The sequence below is a fragment of the Vombatus ursinus genome, unplaced genomic scaffold, assembly GCF_900497805.2.
Source record: "Vombatus ursinus unplaced genomic scaffold, bare-nosed wombat genome assembly UNPS02000577.1, whole genome shotgun sequence".
NCBI classification, from domain to species: Eukaryota; Metazoa; Chordata; class Mammalia; order Diprotodontia; family Vombatidae; genus Vombatus; species Vombatus ursinus.
The window spans coordinates 24,690,967-24,707,831 of NW_020940355.1; the positions used below are offsets into that span (position 1 = coordinate 24,690,967).

Consider the following 16,865-nt stretch of genomic DNA (forward strand, 5'->3'; position numbering starts at 1 on the left):
AAGGACACCATAAAGGTCTTAAAGGGATCCTCAATGAGGGAATTCACTATATCTGGTCAGCTTACTTTCCAGGTCACATTTGGGAAAACAGCTCGGCTGGCCAGTGATGTCTCATCAATAACCAAGCTCCAGTTACCACTCTAGGAGTAGGATAAGCTCAAGGGTGGCTGTTCACATAGCAGTGCTGCCTGGTACTGCCAACTTTGATTTGAGTCATCATAATAACAAAAACGTGAATAAACATGAAGGATGGAGAAGAACGAAGTGCTCTTCTATGGTTTCAGATAACGTTGTGCCTGAACTATTAGGGAGTCTGGTGAAACTACTAGGCAGCAGGATTTGGTGAGCCCTGTTTTAAGGTCCATCATAGGTTAAGTACATAGTTCAATCTACTCTACCTTCTACATATAAGATACTCCCATGAGAAAGTGTGTGGAACTTCATTATCCTGAGGCATTATCTTTATTTTTTTGCAACTTTGTATTTTTGGAAAAATGTTATATTTTTTTTCCAATTACCTGTATAAAAACAATTTTTAACACTCTTTTTCAAAAATTTTTGAGTTCTGAAGCATTTTCTTTAACAAAAGAAAAATGCGTTAATTCCATTCCTTTCCCAGAAAGGCGAAAGTGTAATATTTTAGATTTTCAACAAAGGTTGGAACTGAAAGGTTTGTGGTTTAACCATTATTTAAATATCAAATTTAATTCATTCTACCTTTCTATTCCCTTTCCCAGAAAGATTTCTAGACACCATGTTTTACTGTATTTCCAAAGTGTTCAAAAAATCTCAAAACACTCTAGAAAGTCACATAATTTTCTAAAATATTAATTTCATAGCTGACAGCATTACCAAAAAATTCTACAAGATGCTGAAAGGGATAACTAGTATTTGGCGAAGAGAACTATGACTACGCTGTGTTTTAAAACATGCAAGCGTAAGAGTTCTAATGAAAGTCCAAACGCCACACCTAACATTCCAGGAAGTAGCAGAGCCGCGTGCTCTCCTTCTCCAGTTTGTAGATAATGCAGGTGGACGCCGTTCACTTCCACTTTAGCCGAGGTCACTGAGGTACTGGAAGAAAAAGCCCCATCCCACAAAAGGAAATTATTCATTAGTGTAAATTTAACATGACAAAACTGCTATTTCGTAGACTATAGTAATCACCAATCCTTATTTTTCTTAGCAAGGATTAATCTTTACCTTTTGAACCTAATTCTCTTCTCCTCTTAATAAAAAAGCACTGAATGACAGCGAGTTGAGGACCAGTGACAGATTTCCATTAGAGTAAGAAACTTCCAAAGCATTGCTTTATTCACTCAAGAAGCATTCCCTAAGTATCTACTATTTGTCAGGGCCAGTCTTAGGCACCAAGAATACAGGGATAAAATAATCCCTGCCCTCTAGGTGCTTAAATTCTACTGGGGAGAAACATGTATAGAGAAAATTAAATACAACATAGATATAAATTTCTGGCAACTAAGGACAGAAAGGAATCAGGATGGCTTCTAGTAGTTGTTGGAGTTTGAGATGAGCTTTGAAGGAGGCCAAGGATCCTAGTCTACCCCAGGAGGAAAAGAGGGAGGGCACTCCAGTAGGTCTGAAAAGATAGCCTATCCTTCATAGATGGTGAAGGGCTTTAAATGCCAAACTGAATTTATTTAACCTAGGGGCAAGAGGGAACCTCTGGAGCTTCTTAATCCAGGAAGTGACAGTCAGCCTTTGCTTTATTAGTATTAATCTGGCAGCTGCATGGAGTATGGATTAAAGAGGAGCAGACTGAAGCCTGAGAGACCAATTAGGCTACTACAGTTTTCTTGGTGACAGGTGATAAGGAAATGAACCAGGGTGAAAATGAAAAAGGGACCTCGATGGTCACCTAATTGAACTCAAAGCACTGGCACCATTATATATAAGCTAGATGTGTGTGCCCCAGGCAGCAATCCTGAGGTGGTTCTTGGCAGACAGGAATACTTGGGATGAGTTTGAACTGGGACAGGTCCTAGGAAACACACTCAGTGCCATAATCACTATGCTGATTCCCTTGGGGGTCAGCCGGAATCCTGAAGGGTTATGGGTTATCTCTAAGGTCCCAGAATGATTTGGGGTCCAGCCCCAAAGTAATAACATACTTTATGTTAAATTCCAGAGTGACCACTTAATGGGTCTATCAATGACACACTTGGGTCAGTTCCAGTGAAAAGTACATTATGGATGGATTTACCCAAAGGATACAAATCCAGTTGCCTGAAATGTTACTTTCCAGTCTTTATTCCTGTCACAATTGGAATTAGTAAACTGAGGCAGATCTCTGGGCAAGATAACATTGGGGGGGGTGGCATGCTACTTGTCAATAAATGGGTCAATGGCTGCCTCCATTTATGCCAAAGACCCTGAGCAAAAGGACAATTCCCCTTTTATAAGTTCGGGGAATACAGAACAAAGAATAGAGGAGGGTGGATGACACCATGGCTTTAAGAGCAACATGATTGGCTGGAAGTTTGGTAATGTGGGCTAGCAATTACCCCCCCCCCATTCTCTCAGGAGACTAAGAAGTATTCATTGTTTGAGTCCAAGTGAGAGAAGGTGGCCCAGACTTTTGGACAGCAAACCAGACTTTGAGGGATAACTTAGTGGAATAAAGATATCAGGCCTGGCTTCCTTGCTTTCTCACACATTCCCCAAGGTTAGCAAAATTCCTTGATGCAAGAATAGATCAGTGATTAGTAGGAGAACTGGATTTTTAATTAATCTGTTACAGGCCAGCTGAATTCTGAAGTATGTTCAGAGACAAAGAACCATGACTGAAGCAGTTACAGGATGACAGCAGTTACAGAACAAAATAAGTTAATGGTAAACAGGATCAATAAGAAAATGGCACAGGATCAAATCTCAATCTTCTAATTCTCTATTTCTCCTGTTTTCTTCCTATTTCTGTCATATTTTTCCCCTATTATTTGCCGCCAAACAATTGGCATAAACATATTTTTAAAAATGAAATACCATTTCTTCTCCTAATTTCAACTAATTCATTAAGTAATAACAAGTGTATTTTTACAGAAATTTTTTTCTTAAGTAACAGTCTCAGAAAAATTACCAAAAAAAGATGACGAGAGTAATGGATAATGGAGTTCAGTAAATGATTAAGAGTTCATTTTCTACAGAAAGTCTAAGAAAAAGGTTTTTTTAAAATGACATAACTAACTTAAACTACCAAGTCACTAATTATCTAGTCCATTGATCTACTCTTATGTGCTTTGAAATGTGTTACAAAATTAACATCAATAAATGTTTGTTGAATGGAGCTGTTTTGAGAGCTTCAAAGTCAAAATAAATGAAATGCTTTACAATAACATAAGGATTTTAAAAGCATCTACAACTAAATGCAACGGATTAGATACAGAAAAAATTACTAAGTTAAAATATCATTACATTTACTTTTAAAGTGACATAAAATTGTAAAATAGAAATACGGCACCTTTCCAACACCTAATTCAAGATATTTGAGAGCAGAGGTTCTTAGCCTGGAGTCCATGAACTTTTAAAAAACCTATCTTGATAACTGTATTTAAACATAATTGGATTTCTTTATAATTCTACAGACTTTATTTTATGCACTGAAAAACATTCTGGAAGGGATGTACTTAGCACCAGACTGTCAAAGGGATCCACAACACAATAAGGTTAAGAACTGCTTTAGAAATAATTTCCACAGTGGATAGAGCTTTGGCTTTGGAGTCAGGAGGACCTGAGTTCAAATCTGACCTCAGACACATGACACTTAAGCAGCCATATGACCCTGGGCAAGTCACTTAACCCCAAATGCCTCACCAAAAAGGCAAAAAAAAAAAAAAAAAGCAAAAAAAAAGAATTTCCTAGCTGAAATGGTTATTGAGACCCTGGGTAAATGTTACATGTTGCTTAAAATAAAATTAAAGTATGCTCATGATGATAAAATTTCATTAAAATCAATTCAAACATTTATTAAGCACCTGTAGAACACTGTGCGAGGCCACTGTAGGGATATTAAAAATTTAAAGCAGACAAAAGTTGGATCAGACTCCTTGTCCTCATGGGGTTTACATAGGTTTATATGGCAACACAAAACATATACCTATAATGCACATTTATGTAAGTGCATTATAGAGGTGTATTAGAATGTTATGTGAAGTCTGAGAGAGCTGTGACATAATGAAGGAACAGGAATAGGCCATCAGAGAAGACAAGCTTTATGTGGTGGGCAGTATATAAAAATGAGGCTGGGAGAGATTCTCTAGAAATAGGAAATAGAAAATAGAAAAAACAAAGGCAGGAGACCATGGGGAGCTTGCCATCACACAGAAGGAATAATATCCAGTAAGACCATAAAGACAGAGTAGGAAATGATGAACAACAATGAATGCATAGAAAGGAATTTATGTTTTCACTGGATTTGCAATCAGTGTTTATTACTTTAACACATGATATAGCATAAGATACAGAAAGTGAGACTTGGCTCCAACCCCGTAAACTTGTGTGAGCTTGGGCAAATCGCTTAATCTCTCCCTATGCCTCAGTTTTCCTCGTCTGTAACGTAAAAGGGGTTAGACTAGATGGCCTCCATTATCCTTCAAATTCTCAATCTATGAGATCACAATTGAGACTTCTAACTTTCTAAATAGGACAAAAGAAGGGGAAGGAATATATTAAAAAAAAAGGTGATTTCTGTCTTTCCCTTTTTCTCCTTCTGTCTCTACCTTTCTTCCTTCCTTTCTTCCATTTCTATATTCCAAACCCCATCAGTTTTGCCCTGCCCTAATTCTCCCAAGCTGGGTCATCCACAACCCCTGTCATCTCATACTAATGATCTGTCTCTAACAGTTTTGGGAATAGGGGGTTTGGGGAATAGGGGCAACAGCTTGCTGTACAGTCTTATAAACACAGATGCAGAAAGGCATACTCAATCCTGAAGATTTTTACCTTTAACCTCTCCTACACTCCCTGTCTCTATAGTAGGTCAGGAGACAGAAAACTAGGTGGGAAGTGAGCAACAATAGTAGCTGCCATATATCAGCTGGTTGGGTAACTTTGCTGAAGAGACAATGTTAACAGAACTGGAAATGAGGAAGAATACCGATAATCTGAGGAAGATGATTGCAAAACAATTCCCAGAGCTGAGATTTACAGTTTTTCAGAGTTCTAAAACTACAATGTTATGTAATAATAACAATAAATAGATGTGAACATTCATGAATTCAACAAATTATTTATTGAGGGCCTACTAAGTGCTTCCACTTAGTGCAAAGTGGGGGATTTGTATTCTCTCACAGTTTAAATATTTATAAAAATGTTTGACAGCAACTAGATTTCTTTTAGGCTTAAACTAATTTCTTTCATCCTACTGAATCTATCTTAGAGGCAGTAAAAGAGCACCACACTTGGAATTTTTTTAAATTCAACAAATGTTCATCAATCATGTATATACAAGTCAGTTAATGGATGCTAAGCAGATAGAACAGGTCTCTGGTGGACCTGTGTTCAAGTCCTGCCTCTAACACATACTGGTTGTGTTAAAATTCTCTTTTGTTCTGATCCCCCTGACCATCACCCCCCTTCTAGTTAGTATAGTAAGTTTATCAGTAGCCAGTATAAAGTAACAACAGCAAAAAGTTAAGATTCCAAAGGGGAACCTAGAATTTCCAGACTCTCCCATAGATTAAGGGAGCATAATGGTTACTTGTAAACTGTCTCATATATTACTAAAAATGACATCCTGAGACCATGTGCTAAATCAGGGCAAGCTTTACTATGAGGGTCCCTTGTTTCTGCTAATTGTCCATGGTCTGTAGGCCTCAATTAAGCTTCAGACATTGGAATTAAGACCAGCAGAACACCAGGTGTTGTTGCTAACTTTGAATGATGTGGATATGTTAATGAACTAACCCTAAGGTGGCACAGATAAGAGTTAGTCTGACACCAAAATCCCGTAAATCCCTTCAAACTCTACCCCTCCCCCTCAGCACTCCTCCATCTCCTACAAATCCATAGTGTTCCCAAATCTGATCCACAATTACATGACTCTCCATGACCCTTTTCCTTCCCATGCTGACTTCCTCCATCTATCACCCCATCTCCTGACCCCTACTGACATTGTCCCCCCTGTACCATTTGTCTTTGTACACCTTGTGCCTTATTAAAGTGTGACTGACGCATTATTTCCATTTTGCTGCCCTTGTGGTCTTTCCCAGTAAGTATCCAAAAAACTAGGCTTATCTGCTCCCCATTTAACCCAAAGGGACCCCCTTGTGGCCCCATTCCCTTAGTGACAATTAATAACTCCATAAATTAGCAATTCACAAGTCACTTAACCTTTAGTGCTCCCAGGCAACTCTCTTATAGACAATAAATTGCAGAACAATTGCCAATCTGAATTGGTTGAGGGAGTTTGCTCACAAAGGGTTCCTTACACCACCGAAATCCCAGCCCATAGCAATGCACTCATTTTCCTTACCAGTAAAATGAGGGAGTTGTACTAAATGACTTCAGAGGTTCAGCTTTAACATTCTATGATCCTAAAACATCCTCTAAATTATTTACTATCTGTGGGCCTAATCTATAAAATGAGAAGGTCAGACTAGATCAGGAGTCCTTCACTTGAGTTCCACACTGTAAAACTAAGTCAATATTGAAATTGATAATATTCTATTAAGTTATAACATTTACCAAATGGAAACAATAGTAATAAATCTAGTATATAGCACACTAAGTTTCTGTCCTTGAAGGACCACTGAAAGGGTGTGTTCCAATCTTTACATGGAGGATATACAATTATGATATCATTATGTTTACTATTTCATATTTTAGGAGAGCTTCTTGGGCCCCAGAGGAGGAAAATGAGAACATGAGACTACCACCATAAATCTTTAGAAATGAGCTAACTAAAAGTAACAGGCCCTATTATTTAGAGTGCTGGAAGCTAACTGTCCCTGAGAAAACTGAGATTTTGAATGATACCATTTGTGACTGTAAATTCAGATTTGATTTGATTGGGCTTGTCCTAAAACTAAACTGTAATGTAGTCTTATTTAAAGTTTAAAGTTAAATGTGTTCTACTAATTGGATAATTGTAATGTCTGATCCTCTATAGATAGATCACACCAAAATGCAAATATACTTGATACTGGGCATTAAGGCAATGTGCTTTGGAAACTTCATGAGTAAAGAAAAATTTAATTGCTTCACAATTATTCTCTACTGATATTTTTTAATACAATTAGTATAGAATGCTGAATTGATATATGAAGTAATTTCTATGTAAGATGATTTAGAAGCACATTCAAAAGAACTGACTGACTGGCAATAAGTTTTACGTTAGTTTAAAAATCCATAATATTATTTACATTACTGTTAGGATTCTAATTTTTCTTCTGTTATGACTTTGCAGAAATTGTTGTATGAGAAATGCTGCAAATTTGAAAAAAACGATACCTAGAGAGTGACGTAATTGTATCCTTAGGAAATTAACTTCTCTTTTTGTTCCCTATGCTGTTAAATTATGAACTGAGCTGTTAAAAGAATGTGGTCATAATGTTAAAAAAAAAAACTTAAGTATTTAATTGGGTATATTTTGCCTTAAAATTAATAACTAACTGATTGATAAAAGGACCACAGACTTTTTTTCCCTTATCTGTGAAGTTCTTTGGGGACTTACCAGGTTTCTTAGGACCTTCTATTTGGGGAAGGTAAAAAAATCTTATCAGCCTTGCTAACAGCAGGTTGTGAAATTCTACAGCAATGAAGTTTTAATGAGAAACTAGGACCTCTCACAGCTGAAGTAAGAGGGCTCACAATTTTATAAAGAATGATTTTTTTTAATTTGACAGACTGGTCATTATTTATGAAAATTATACTATACCTGGAGGATGTGTTATATCTTCAAGTCAACGAAGTCTCAACAGACCCAAAATTTAAATATTGTATTTGTTTGCTTTAGAGGTTAATATGCAAGACCTTGAGATATGGATATCCATCAACATGGAAGCTTATAGTGGCCAGTGTTTTTCTGGTTTTGAATGAACTATCAAGTGTTCCCTGTATTTGTGAAATTAAACAATGTAATTTTTTTTTTTTTTTTTTTTTTGGCTAGGCAATGGGGTTAAGTGACTTGCCCAGGGTCACACAGAGAGTGTTATGCATCTGAGGCCACATCTGAACTCAGGTCCTCCTGAATCCAGGGCTGGTGCTCTATCCACTGCGCCACCTATCTGCCCCTTGATTATTTTCTTAATTTCTAATGTCTGATTTCTTCTCCAGGACTGATTTAAACTAGAAAGGATGAATAAGATAAGGCCTTGTATGATTACTGTTACTTGCTGTTGCAATAACATGAGAGAAATAATGACTGTACCTAGTCCTAAGCTGTGATTAATGGAGCTTGCTACCTGAGGTAAGCACTGTTGGGACTGTATTTTGATATTGCTCAGAGTTTTGATTTCAAGAATGATTACCTGAATTATCTTGTTAACAACTCACCATTCAAGGGAAACACCATGTACCGTTCAAAAGAACCATTATCCAGAATTGCTACCAACTGATGTCTGTTGTGGTTGAGAGGACCTTGCAAATGTGATGGCAGGACCCTCTTGATTCAGTTTCCCCATTGTGCTATTTCCTTTCTGAAAGAGCAGTCTTAACTTTTTTTTTTTAATAACTATGTCTTCCTTCTTCCTTTCATAGCAAACTTCTATAACTAGGGCAGGTAAACTATAATAAGTTTGTTGTTTTGTTTTGTTTTTTTAAATGATGAATCTTGTTGCATCTCCGAGTTACTATAATAGGATGCAAGTATAAAAAACCTTAATGTTTTTAGTTTTACTATTTTGAATTTGTGGTCACTCTTTGTTTCAACTTCAGCAGGGAAAAATGAGTCAAGGGGATCCTACTGTGACATGTGCAAAGTCATTTTAACTTAAACTTCACTCTGAGAAAAGCAGTAAGATTAGACTGTTTCCCCTAAGAATTAGGATGGATACACACACACACACACACACACACACACACACACACACACACACAATTGGCTTTCAAATATTTCTATTAAAAACAATGATAAGAGAAAAAATGCTATTCACATCCAGAGAAAGAACTATGGAGTCTGAATACAGATTGAAGCAAACTATTTTTACTTTTTTTTGTTTTTTGTTTTTCATGGTTTTTCCCTTTTGTTCTGTTTCTTCTTTCACAACATGACTAATGTAGAAATATGTTTAACATGATTGCACATGTATAACCTATATCAGATTGCTTGCTCTCTTGGGGAGGGGGATGGAAGGACGGGGGAAAAATTTGGAACACAGAAATCATATAAAAGATGAATGTTGAAAACTCTCTTTACATATAATTGGGCAAAAAGCAAATACTATTTACAAAAAAAAAAGGACAAGGACAAATGGACAAATAAATATGATGTTCCTAGACAATATATTTTATAATATATATATATTCATATTTTTAAATTTTTTCTTTTGATCTTGAAGGTAATTAAGAACAAGACTGGAAAAAAGAACAAGCATGGAACATCATTTAATTGAATATACACATGATTATTTTTTGGAAAAAAATTTTTTTCTTTTTTTCTGGGATATACAGATTGATTATATTTTAGTAGTAAGTTTTTGAAATTGGATTAAGGATTTTACATATAAAATTGCATCAATAAAGAAAAATTTTAATTGGTTTTCTTGTTTTGAAGTCTGTATCTTATAATACTAAGAGATAGAGGGGCTTATTTTATAAGTCAGGCACTCTTGAATCTTTTTTTTTTGGGGGGGAGCCTAGTCAATGGGGTTAAGTGACTTGTCCAGGGTCACACAGCTAGAAAGTGTCAAGTGTATGAGGTCACATTTGAACTCAGGTCCACCTGACTCCAGAGCCGGTGCTCTATTCACTATGCCACCTAGCTGCCCTTTAACCTAACAGATTCTTTCTTCAGCTTGTACATACCATTTTCTACATAAGGTAGAGGGTTCAGGTAAAAACAAAAAGAGCAAGTGGTATGTAAAAACTGAATTTTCTGAACTTTCAGGTGAATTATGGGTTTCTAATGTGATGTTCTCATAGTTTGTTGTTAATAAGATTAGCTACATGATATTTGAACTGGTTTTTAAGCACATGAACTAGTTAATCGGGGGAACCTCTAGAAGAGACTTGGAACCACAGAAGCAGATCTACTGGGAAAAACAATTCTCCAGAACTTCCAGGGGAATGAAGCCTATTCTGGAATTTCCAAGGAAAAATGTTTCCAAGAACCAGATGGTTACTAGGACAGCTGAGATCCAAGGTGAAATAAGCTGGATAAATGGACATTTAGAGTGGGTTGCTAGGAACAAACTGGCCAAGGAGACTTCATATTATTCAATATTGATGGTCACAGTTTGTCATGTTTTCCAATGTTTATGTCTGCCTGTAGGAATGTATGTGTAAGTACAGCTGAATATATACCCAAGGCAGAGATTAATAGAATTTACAAGTGAGTGTTCAAAGAGAGGTATTGCAGACCTCTCTATGATCAAAATTAGTTTTATATTATTCAGAACTCAGCGCCATTTAATAGGGAGGTAAGTAAATTCTTCCACTTAGGATAAAAAACATCAATTTTTACAAGTTCAATAGGTATGGCTAGACAGCAACTCATTTGTAAAAGATCTCAAGGGCTTAATAGACTGCAAGCTCAATGAGTAATATAATATGGCATCAAAAAAGCTGATCCAAACTTGGGCTACATCGTGAGACAGCATTCAAGACTAAGGAAATGATAGCCCTGTTGTACTCTGACCTGGTCAGACCACATCTGGGCAACAAAACTTGGACAGATACTGACAACCTGGAGCATATCTAGAAGGCAATCAGGATGGTCAAAGTCCACACATCCTTAACAGGGGTTGGGGAGCAGATTGCCACATAGCTTTACAAATAAAGACTACAGAAAGCCACACTCATACATAAAAATTCTTAACTTTTACCTCTTCCCAAATTTCAACTCTAACAAGACATGAGATAGAAATCTAGAGCATTTTGTGACTAGAATGAGGAAAAGATGAAGAAATTGGTAATGTTTTGATGGAAGAGATGATTAAGCAGGTGACATCAATTAACATTTATTAACTGCCTACTATGTGACAGGCACTGTCTGAAGTGTTTGGGATACAGAGACAAATATGAAATATTCTTGTCCCTCAGGAAGCTTACATTTTATCTGGGTAGACAACATCTGTAAGGGACAAATTTATTGTTCTGTTTGACCTCAGGGGCAAGAAGTAGAAGCAAAAGGTAGTAGTTGCAAAGAAGTTAGGTTTGATGTAAGGGAAAGCTTCCTAAAAATCAGAACTATCCATAAATGGAATAGGCTGTCTTAAGAAGTAATGAATCACTTCTCACTGGAAGGGGATTTTTGTTCTGCTATGGACCACATGACCTCTAAATTTCCTTCTAAATAAGAACTTCTCTACAGTTTTTCATTGATGTCAGTCAATCAATAAACATTTACTAAGCACCTACTATGTGTCAGGCACAGTGCTAATTGCTGGGGATATAAAAGAGGCAAAAGATAGTCCCTGCCCTCCAGGGACGGAAGGATCAACTGATGGTTTTTCTAGGATTAGGAAGACATGGGTATATTTGTATATGAAGTAGGAAATTAACCAGGAGACAGGATGAGATTGAAAATAAGTGGAACAGTGGGGATAACAGAGGGACAATCTGTTGGAGGAGATGGGATGGAATGGGATCGCCTGAGTAAGTAGAGAGGTTTGCCTTGGTAAGGAGTAAGGGCACCTCATCATGTGACACAGGGGTGAAGGAAGAGATAGTGGCAGAAGGCATCTGAGAGGTAGATGAGGAAGAGCGGAGAAGAGATAGTTTACAGTGAACAGCCTCAATTTTTTCTGCAAAATATGAGGCAAGGTTCTCAGCTGAGAGAATGGTGCACATGGTGGCTCTGGAAGGTTAGAGATGGGATGAAAAGGTTTGCAAGAGCAGCTGCTGAGAAGAGAACAGTGCGCTGAGAAGGGAGGCATAGTGTGATTGCTTCACAGTAGGGAGGGCCCATTTGAGATTGTGTAACATAAATCCGTAACGGACCCAATCAGAAAGGTTATGTGATTTTCTCCATCTCTGTTCAGCAACAAGAGTATATAGTGAAGGTGACAAATGGTGAAAGTGATCCAAGACTGAGGATTGGTCGGTTGTAATCAGCAATATGAGAAGGGGCCTACGGATTCAAGAGAGGACAGTGTAGAGTTGAGCTGGTTCACCAAGGGGTCAAGTGGGGAAAAAAGAAGAGAGCAGACAGTGCAGGAGAGACAGCTTAAGAATTGAAAGGTCAAAGGACTGGAGGTCACAGCATGGGCAAAGTGTAAGAACAAAGAATTCTGTAAGGGAAGGCAGAGGAAGAGGTAAAAAGTCAATAGGTTATGGTCAGAGAAGGGGATTTCCCAGTTCTTGAACACAGAGGGGGGTGAAGGCAAGATCAAAGGTATGCCCGTATTTGTTGTGGCTGAGGTAGAATGGAAGAGTAGCTGCTGGGAGGTGTGCAAGCTTAGGAACTGAGTGGTTAGGGTATTTGATGGAGAATTAATATGTGTATTTAAGTGCCTTAGTAGAAGGGTAAGAGTTGAGAATAGAAAAATTGGAACATATCAACAGCATGAACTTCACAGGAGGAGAGGAAGAGAAGAAGCTGGAAGTGCAATAGGGAAGAAGGACGAGAAGAATGGAGGTAGAGTCAGAATTGTAAAGGGTGGCCAGAGAGGCTGTGTTGTCTGGAAAGCCAACTGTCAATAACAGCTAGCAGATGGAAGGAGCAGGAGAGGCACATCTAATTTTCTGAACTATTAGTTATAACGAGAGGGTATTTTCAATGATTCAACTTGTACACATTTTCCTTTTAAACCACCTCCTAAAAATAAAATGGAAAAAAGTTCACACTGAACTTTCCCGGAAATATCTGGTCTATACTACCCAGATCCCACTTCATTATGCTGAAATGAACATCCCATTTAGAAAAACTTTGCTATATTCCTATCAGCTCCGAGCTTTGAGTTACTATTAATTACATATAATATGGAATAGAAAAACAAATAGATTTATAAAATGGTTGATTCAAGTTCAGACGAACCTGGTTTTAGGAACTGTTTTAGAAATAATAGAGATATTAAGTGAAAATCTATTGTGAAAGATAAAGGGAATGAGACTATACTTTAACCACTACAAAACTGCAGTAGCTTAAATGTTCACATAACCACCACAGTACTTAATTTAAAATCCATTCAATGGCTATTAGAAGGGAAATGGACTTTTTTTAAACTTTATTCCTTGAGGCAATGCATACTAATGTTTTTCTAGTTACATCAAGATAGGGAAGTGCCCATCGTTTCAAAATTTCAGAAATGAGTTTACAAAAAGGTATTTATGAAGCTGGTAAATTTATCATGATGTGAAAGGAAAATGAATTGCTTATATTTTTCTCTTTGTAATTGTCATTTTCATTCCTCAATACAAATTAGAAAATGTGGCAGGTAAAAGCTTAAGACCTCTTGTTGTTAGGTACTTACTATACTAATAAAAAGATCTGTTTGATAAATATCAGCATGGTAGTACGTGCTATGTAGTGCCTGGCACAGAGTAGGCACTTAATAATTTATTGATTAATTAGAATGAATAGGATACTGGACTTGGAGTCAGGAAGACCTGGGTTTAAATCCTACCTCAAACACTTAATAGCTGTGTGACCCTAGACAAATCACCTAGCATTTCTCTACTTGTTTTGTCATCTGTAAAATGAGGGTGTCGAACTCGATGGCCTCTAAGGTCCCTTCCATCTCTAAAAATCTGTGACCTATGACCTCTCTTAGGAAGTTGTGTAAACTTTAAACGAGATCAATCATTAATAGGCTGTGTATCTTTAACATTTATATAAGAACGGCAAAGAATTCACTCAAATTTATTCCTCTTAACCAAAAGCCACAAATTTAAACTAGTCAGGGATTAAGGGTCCAGTTAGTGGTCATGGAATAAAATAAAACTACTTGGTACATATAGAGATTAACTATGTTAACTTTAGCTTCATTAGCACTATGATCTATTCATCAGTTAACCAGCCACAGACTCAGAATAAATAGAACAAAGGTTACTTTGGCTGAGATGTAAAAAGAGTTATATTAAAACCCCAACAATTTATAATTATGGAAATAACTTTAGGGTAATACTTAGGAAGTATTGTGGTCAGCTCCTGTTCTCCAAATATTTTTCCTTAGTGTATAGTAAGTGTTGGAGTTTACTTCCATCTTTCTAAATGGACAGGTTTTCTAAACAGTATGAGCCAAGATAACTGCAAAAATGTTAAGGAAGAGTAAGAATACTAACTAATTTTTCTTCTAGGGAATACTCTTTTCATTCAGCTAAATCTTGACTATCCTTTGGTAATGTCAGATTTGGTAATGTTCAATTTACAGAATTATTTTAAAACTGAAAACAGCCTTAGAGATTATTTTGTGTGTTCCTCCTGATGCCCCACTTCCCACAAAATTTTACAGACCAGGAAAACTGAGGTACATAAAGAGTAATTTACTCAAGGCCATATAATCTATCAGTTGCATAACTATCCCTCCTGGGCAAGTCACAGCTCAGAGTTTATTTTCTCACCTGTAAAAAGGGGCTAATAATACTTGTACAAGTTACCTCACAGTGTAATTGTGAAGACATAGCTGTATAAGCTTAAAGTGCTATATAAATGAAACCTGAGCCCTCTTGGATCACCTCCTTTGAGCTCATGACAATTACTATTTGTCACTGGACCATTTAGTAATTATAAAATGTCTTTTGATATGTTTTGCTATTAACTTTTCAAGTTTTTATGTCATCTCCCCAGCTAAGTAGTAAATTTCTCCAGTTTGGGAGCAGGAACTTACATTTTTTTTTTCTATTCCCTCTTAAGTATCTTATGTGAAGCTGGCATTCAGTAAGCATTTGATACTTAGAACATGATGGAATAAATGATGGATTAGTTTAGGAAAAGATATAGTTCATACTCTTGGGATTATTCAAAGATTTATTTTCTTTAGTAGTAGCCACCTATTGCAGAAAGTCAATCCTGATCCTCCAACCAGTTTCCAGTGCCCTCTCCATTTTACTTATCTGATACATGGTGTTTCCCCAAATAGAATGTAAAGTACTCAACAGTAGGGACTTTCCTGCCTAGCACTGAGGAACACATAATAGATACTTCATAAATATTTGCAGGCATTTTGGCTGTCGGTTCCAAAGGTTTAATTAAGTTAAGAACTCACTCCAAGTCAATGAATCTCAGTAACATATCTGTTATAGGATTCTAAACACAGTGGAAGATTCAAAAACTCCACAAACTCTTCAAAGAATCATCAGTTAATGAATTTATAGAGACAGTTAGTGATTAGAATTAAGAGTCAGGATAGGCCTTCTTTGAAATTCTGGCTCAGAAACTCCCAGGTCGTTTAACCTCTCCTAATCTCAATTTCTTCATCTGTAAAATGGGGAGTTGCTTTGCATACCTTAAAAAGAAATAAGTGGATCTGTGAAAGATTGAAGGAAAAAGGAAAAGAGGGCAGCAGAAGTTGAGATGGATGGATAGTGTCAAAGAAACAATGAACATGAACTTGGGCAAACTTTGAGAGATAGTGGAGGATAGAAGGGTCTGGCCCACTATGGTACATGAAGTCAGGAAGAGTCAACACTACTGAAAAACTGAAAAACAACAACAACCAAAGCTATAATTATTACTATAGTATCATTACTTGTAAAAAAAAAGACAATTAAAAACCACAATTCCTCTAAGAAGAAACTCAGACCTATTTTATGGTTAAAATGCCTATCACACTAGAGACGGGACAGTCTTAAAATTCCATCTCTCGCCTAGAGCCTGATACATAATGCTCTAGACATTAGACGTGCTTAATGTAGAAAAACAAAAACAAATTTACCTGCTTCCCTTCCTCCTCCAGGAGATATTTAAGGCAATGACACAAGGCCAGGGCAAATCATAGCATGTCGTCTCTTTTCCTAGATCATAGGTCTACAACTAGACTAGTTCATAAGTCATTTTGTACAATCCCCTCATTTTACAGGCAAAGAAAGTTAGGCTCAGATGACGTGTCTTGCCCAAGGTTACAGCTAGTCAACAAGCGTTTTATTAAGCACCTACTATGTGTCAAATACAAAGAGAGGGAAAACAGTCCCTGTTCTCAAGGAACTTACAGTCTAACATGCAAACATGCAACAAGATCTAGGGCAGTCAGGATTTGAACTCAGGTCCTCTGGCTTCAACTCCAGCGGTTCCCCCCACCCCCCCATCTTGTGTATCTGAGAAGTCTAGCCCAGAACATTAAGCACACCAGACACAAACAAGAAAAGGCGGCACAGAGAAGCACCCGACCACAGGCGAGGTGCGCGCGCACGGCGGAAAGGACCCCGCCCCCCCCTCCCGGAGGTCTTCCACGATTGGCTGGCCCGCGGCCCTCCTTTTTCCTTCCCGCAGCTGCACGAATCGGAAGGAGAGGGCTAGGGTTAGGGCGCAGTTCCCCCGCGCCGCGTGCCTAAGTCCCGGCGCCTGCGCGTGACTGCGGGCGCGAGGTTGTGAGGGAGCTGAACCCCCCCCCACCCCGGGTACAATGCTGCCCTCCCCAAACCACAAGACGGCATGACCCTTCCCCTCCTCCCCCCAATTCTGGAGGAGGCAGGCATGTTTACCCGTAGGCGGCAGCAGCCCCGGCTCGGGGCTTTAGCCAGGACACGAAAAGCCGCAGCCGGAGAAGGGCCCGGTTAGGTAGTGCTGTCATGTCCGCACTAGGCTCTGC

General features: G+C 37.8%; 1 protein-coding gene across 1 annotated transcript in view; it reads right to left on the minus strand.

The window, feature by feature from the left end:
- Positions 1 to 16,865, minus strand: part of BPHL (biphenyl hydrolase like) — a 57,026-nt gene extending 40,161 nt beyond the window's left edge. Inside the window, exons 1-2 of the mRNA XM_027846569.1 lie at positions 16,759 to 16,865; positions 971 to 1,074 (exon numbers count right to left, since the gene is read on the minus strand). Coding sequence (XP_027702370.1) covers positions 971 to 1,074; positions 16,759 to 16,847 — 193 coding nt within the window. The 5' untranslated portion in view covers positions 16,848 to 16,865. The remainder of the gene's footprint in view (positions 1 to 970; positions 1,075 to 16,758) is intronic.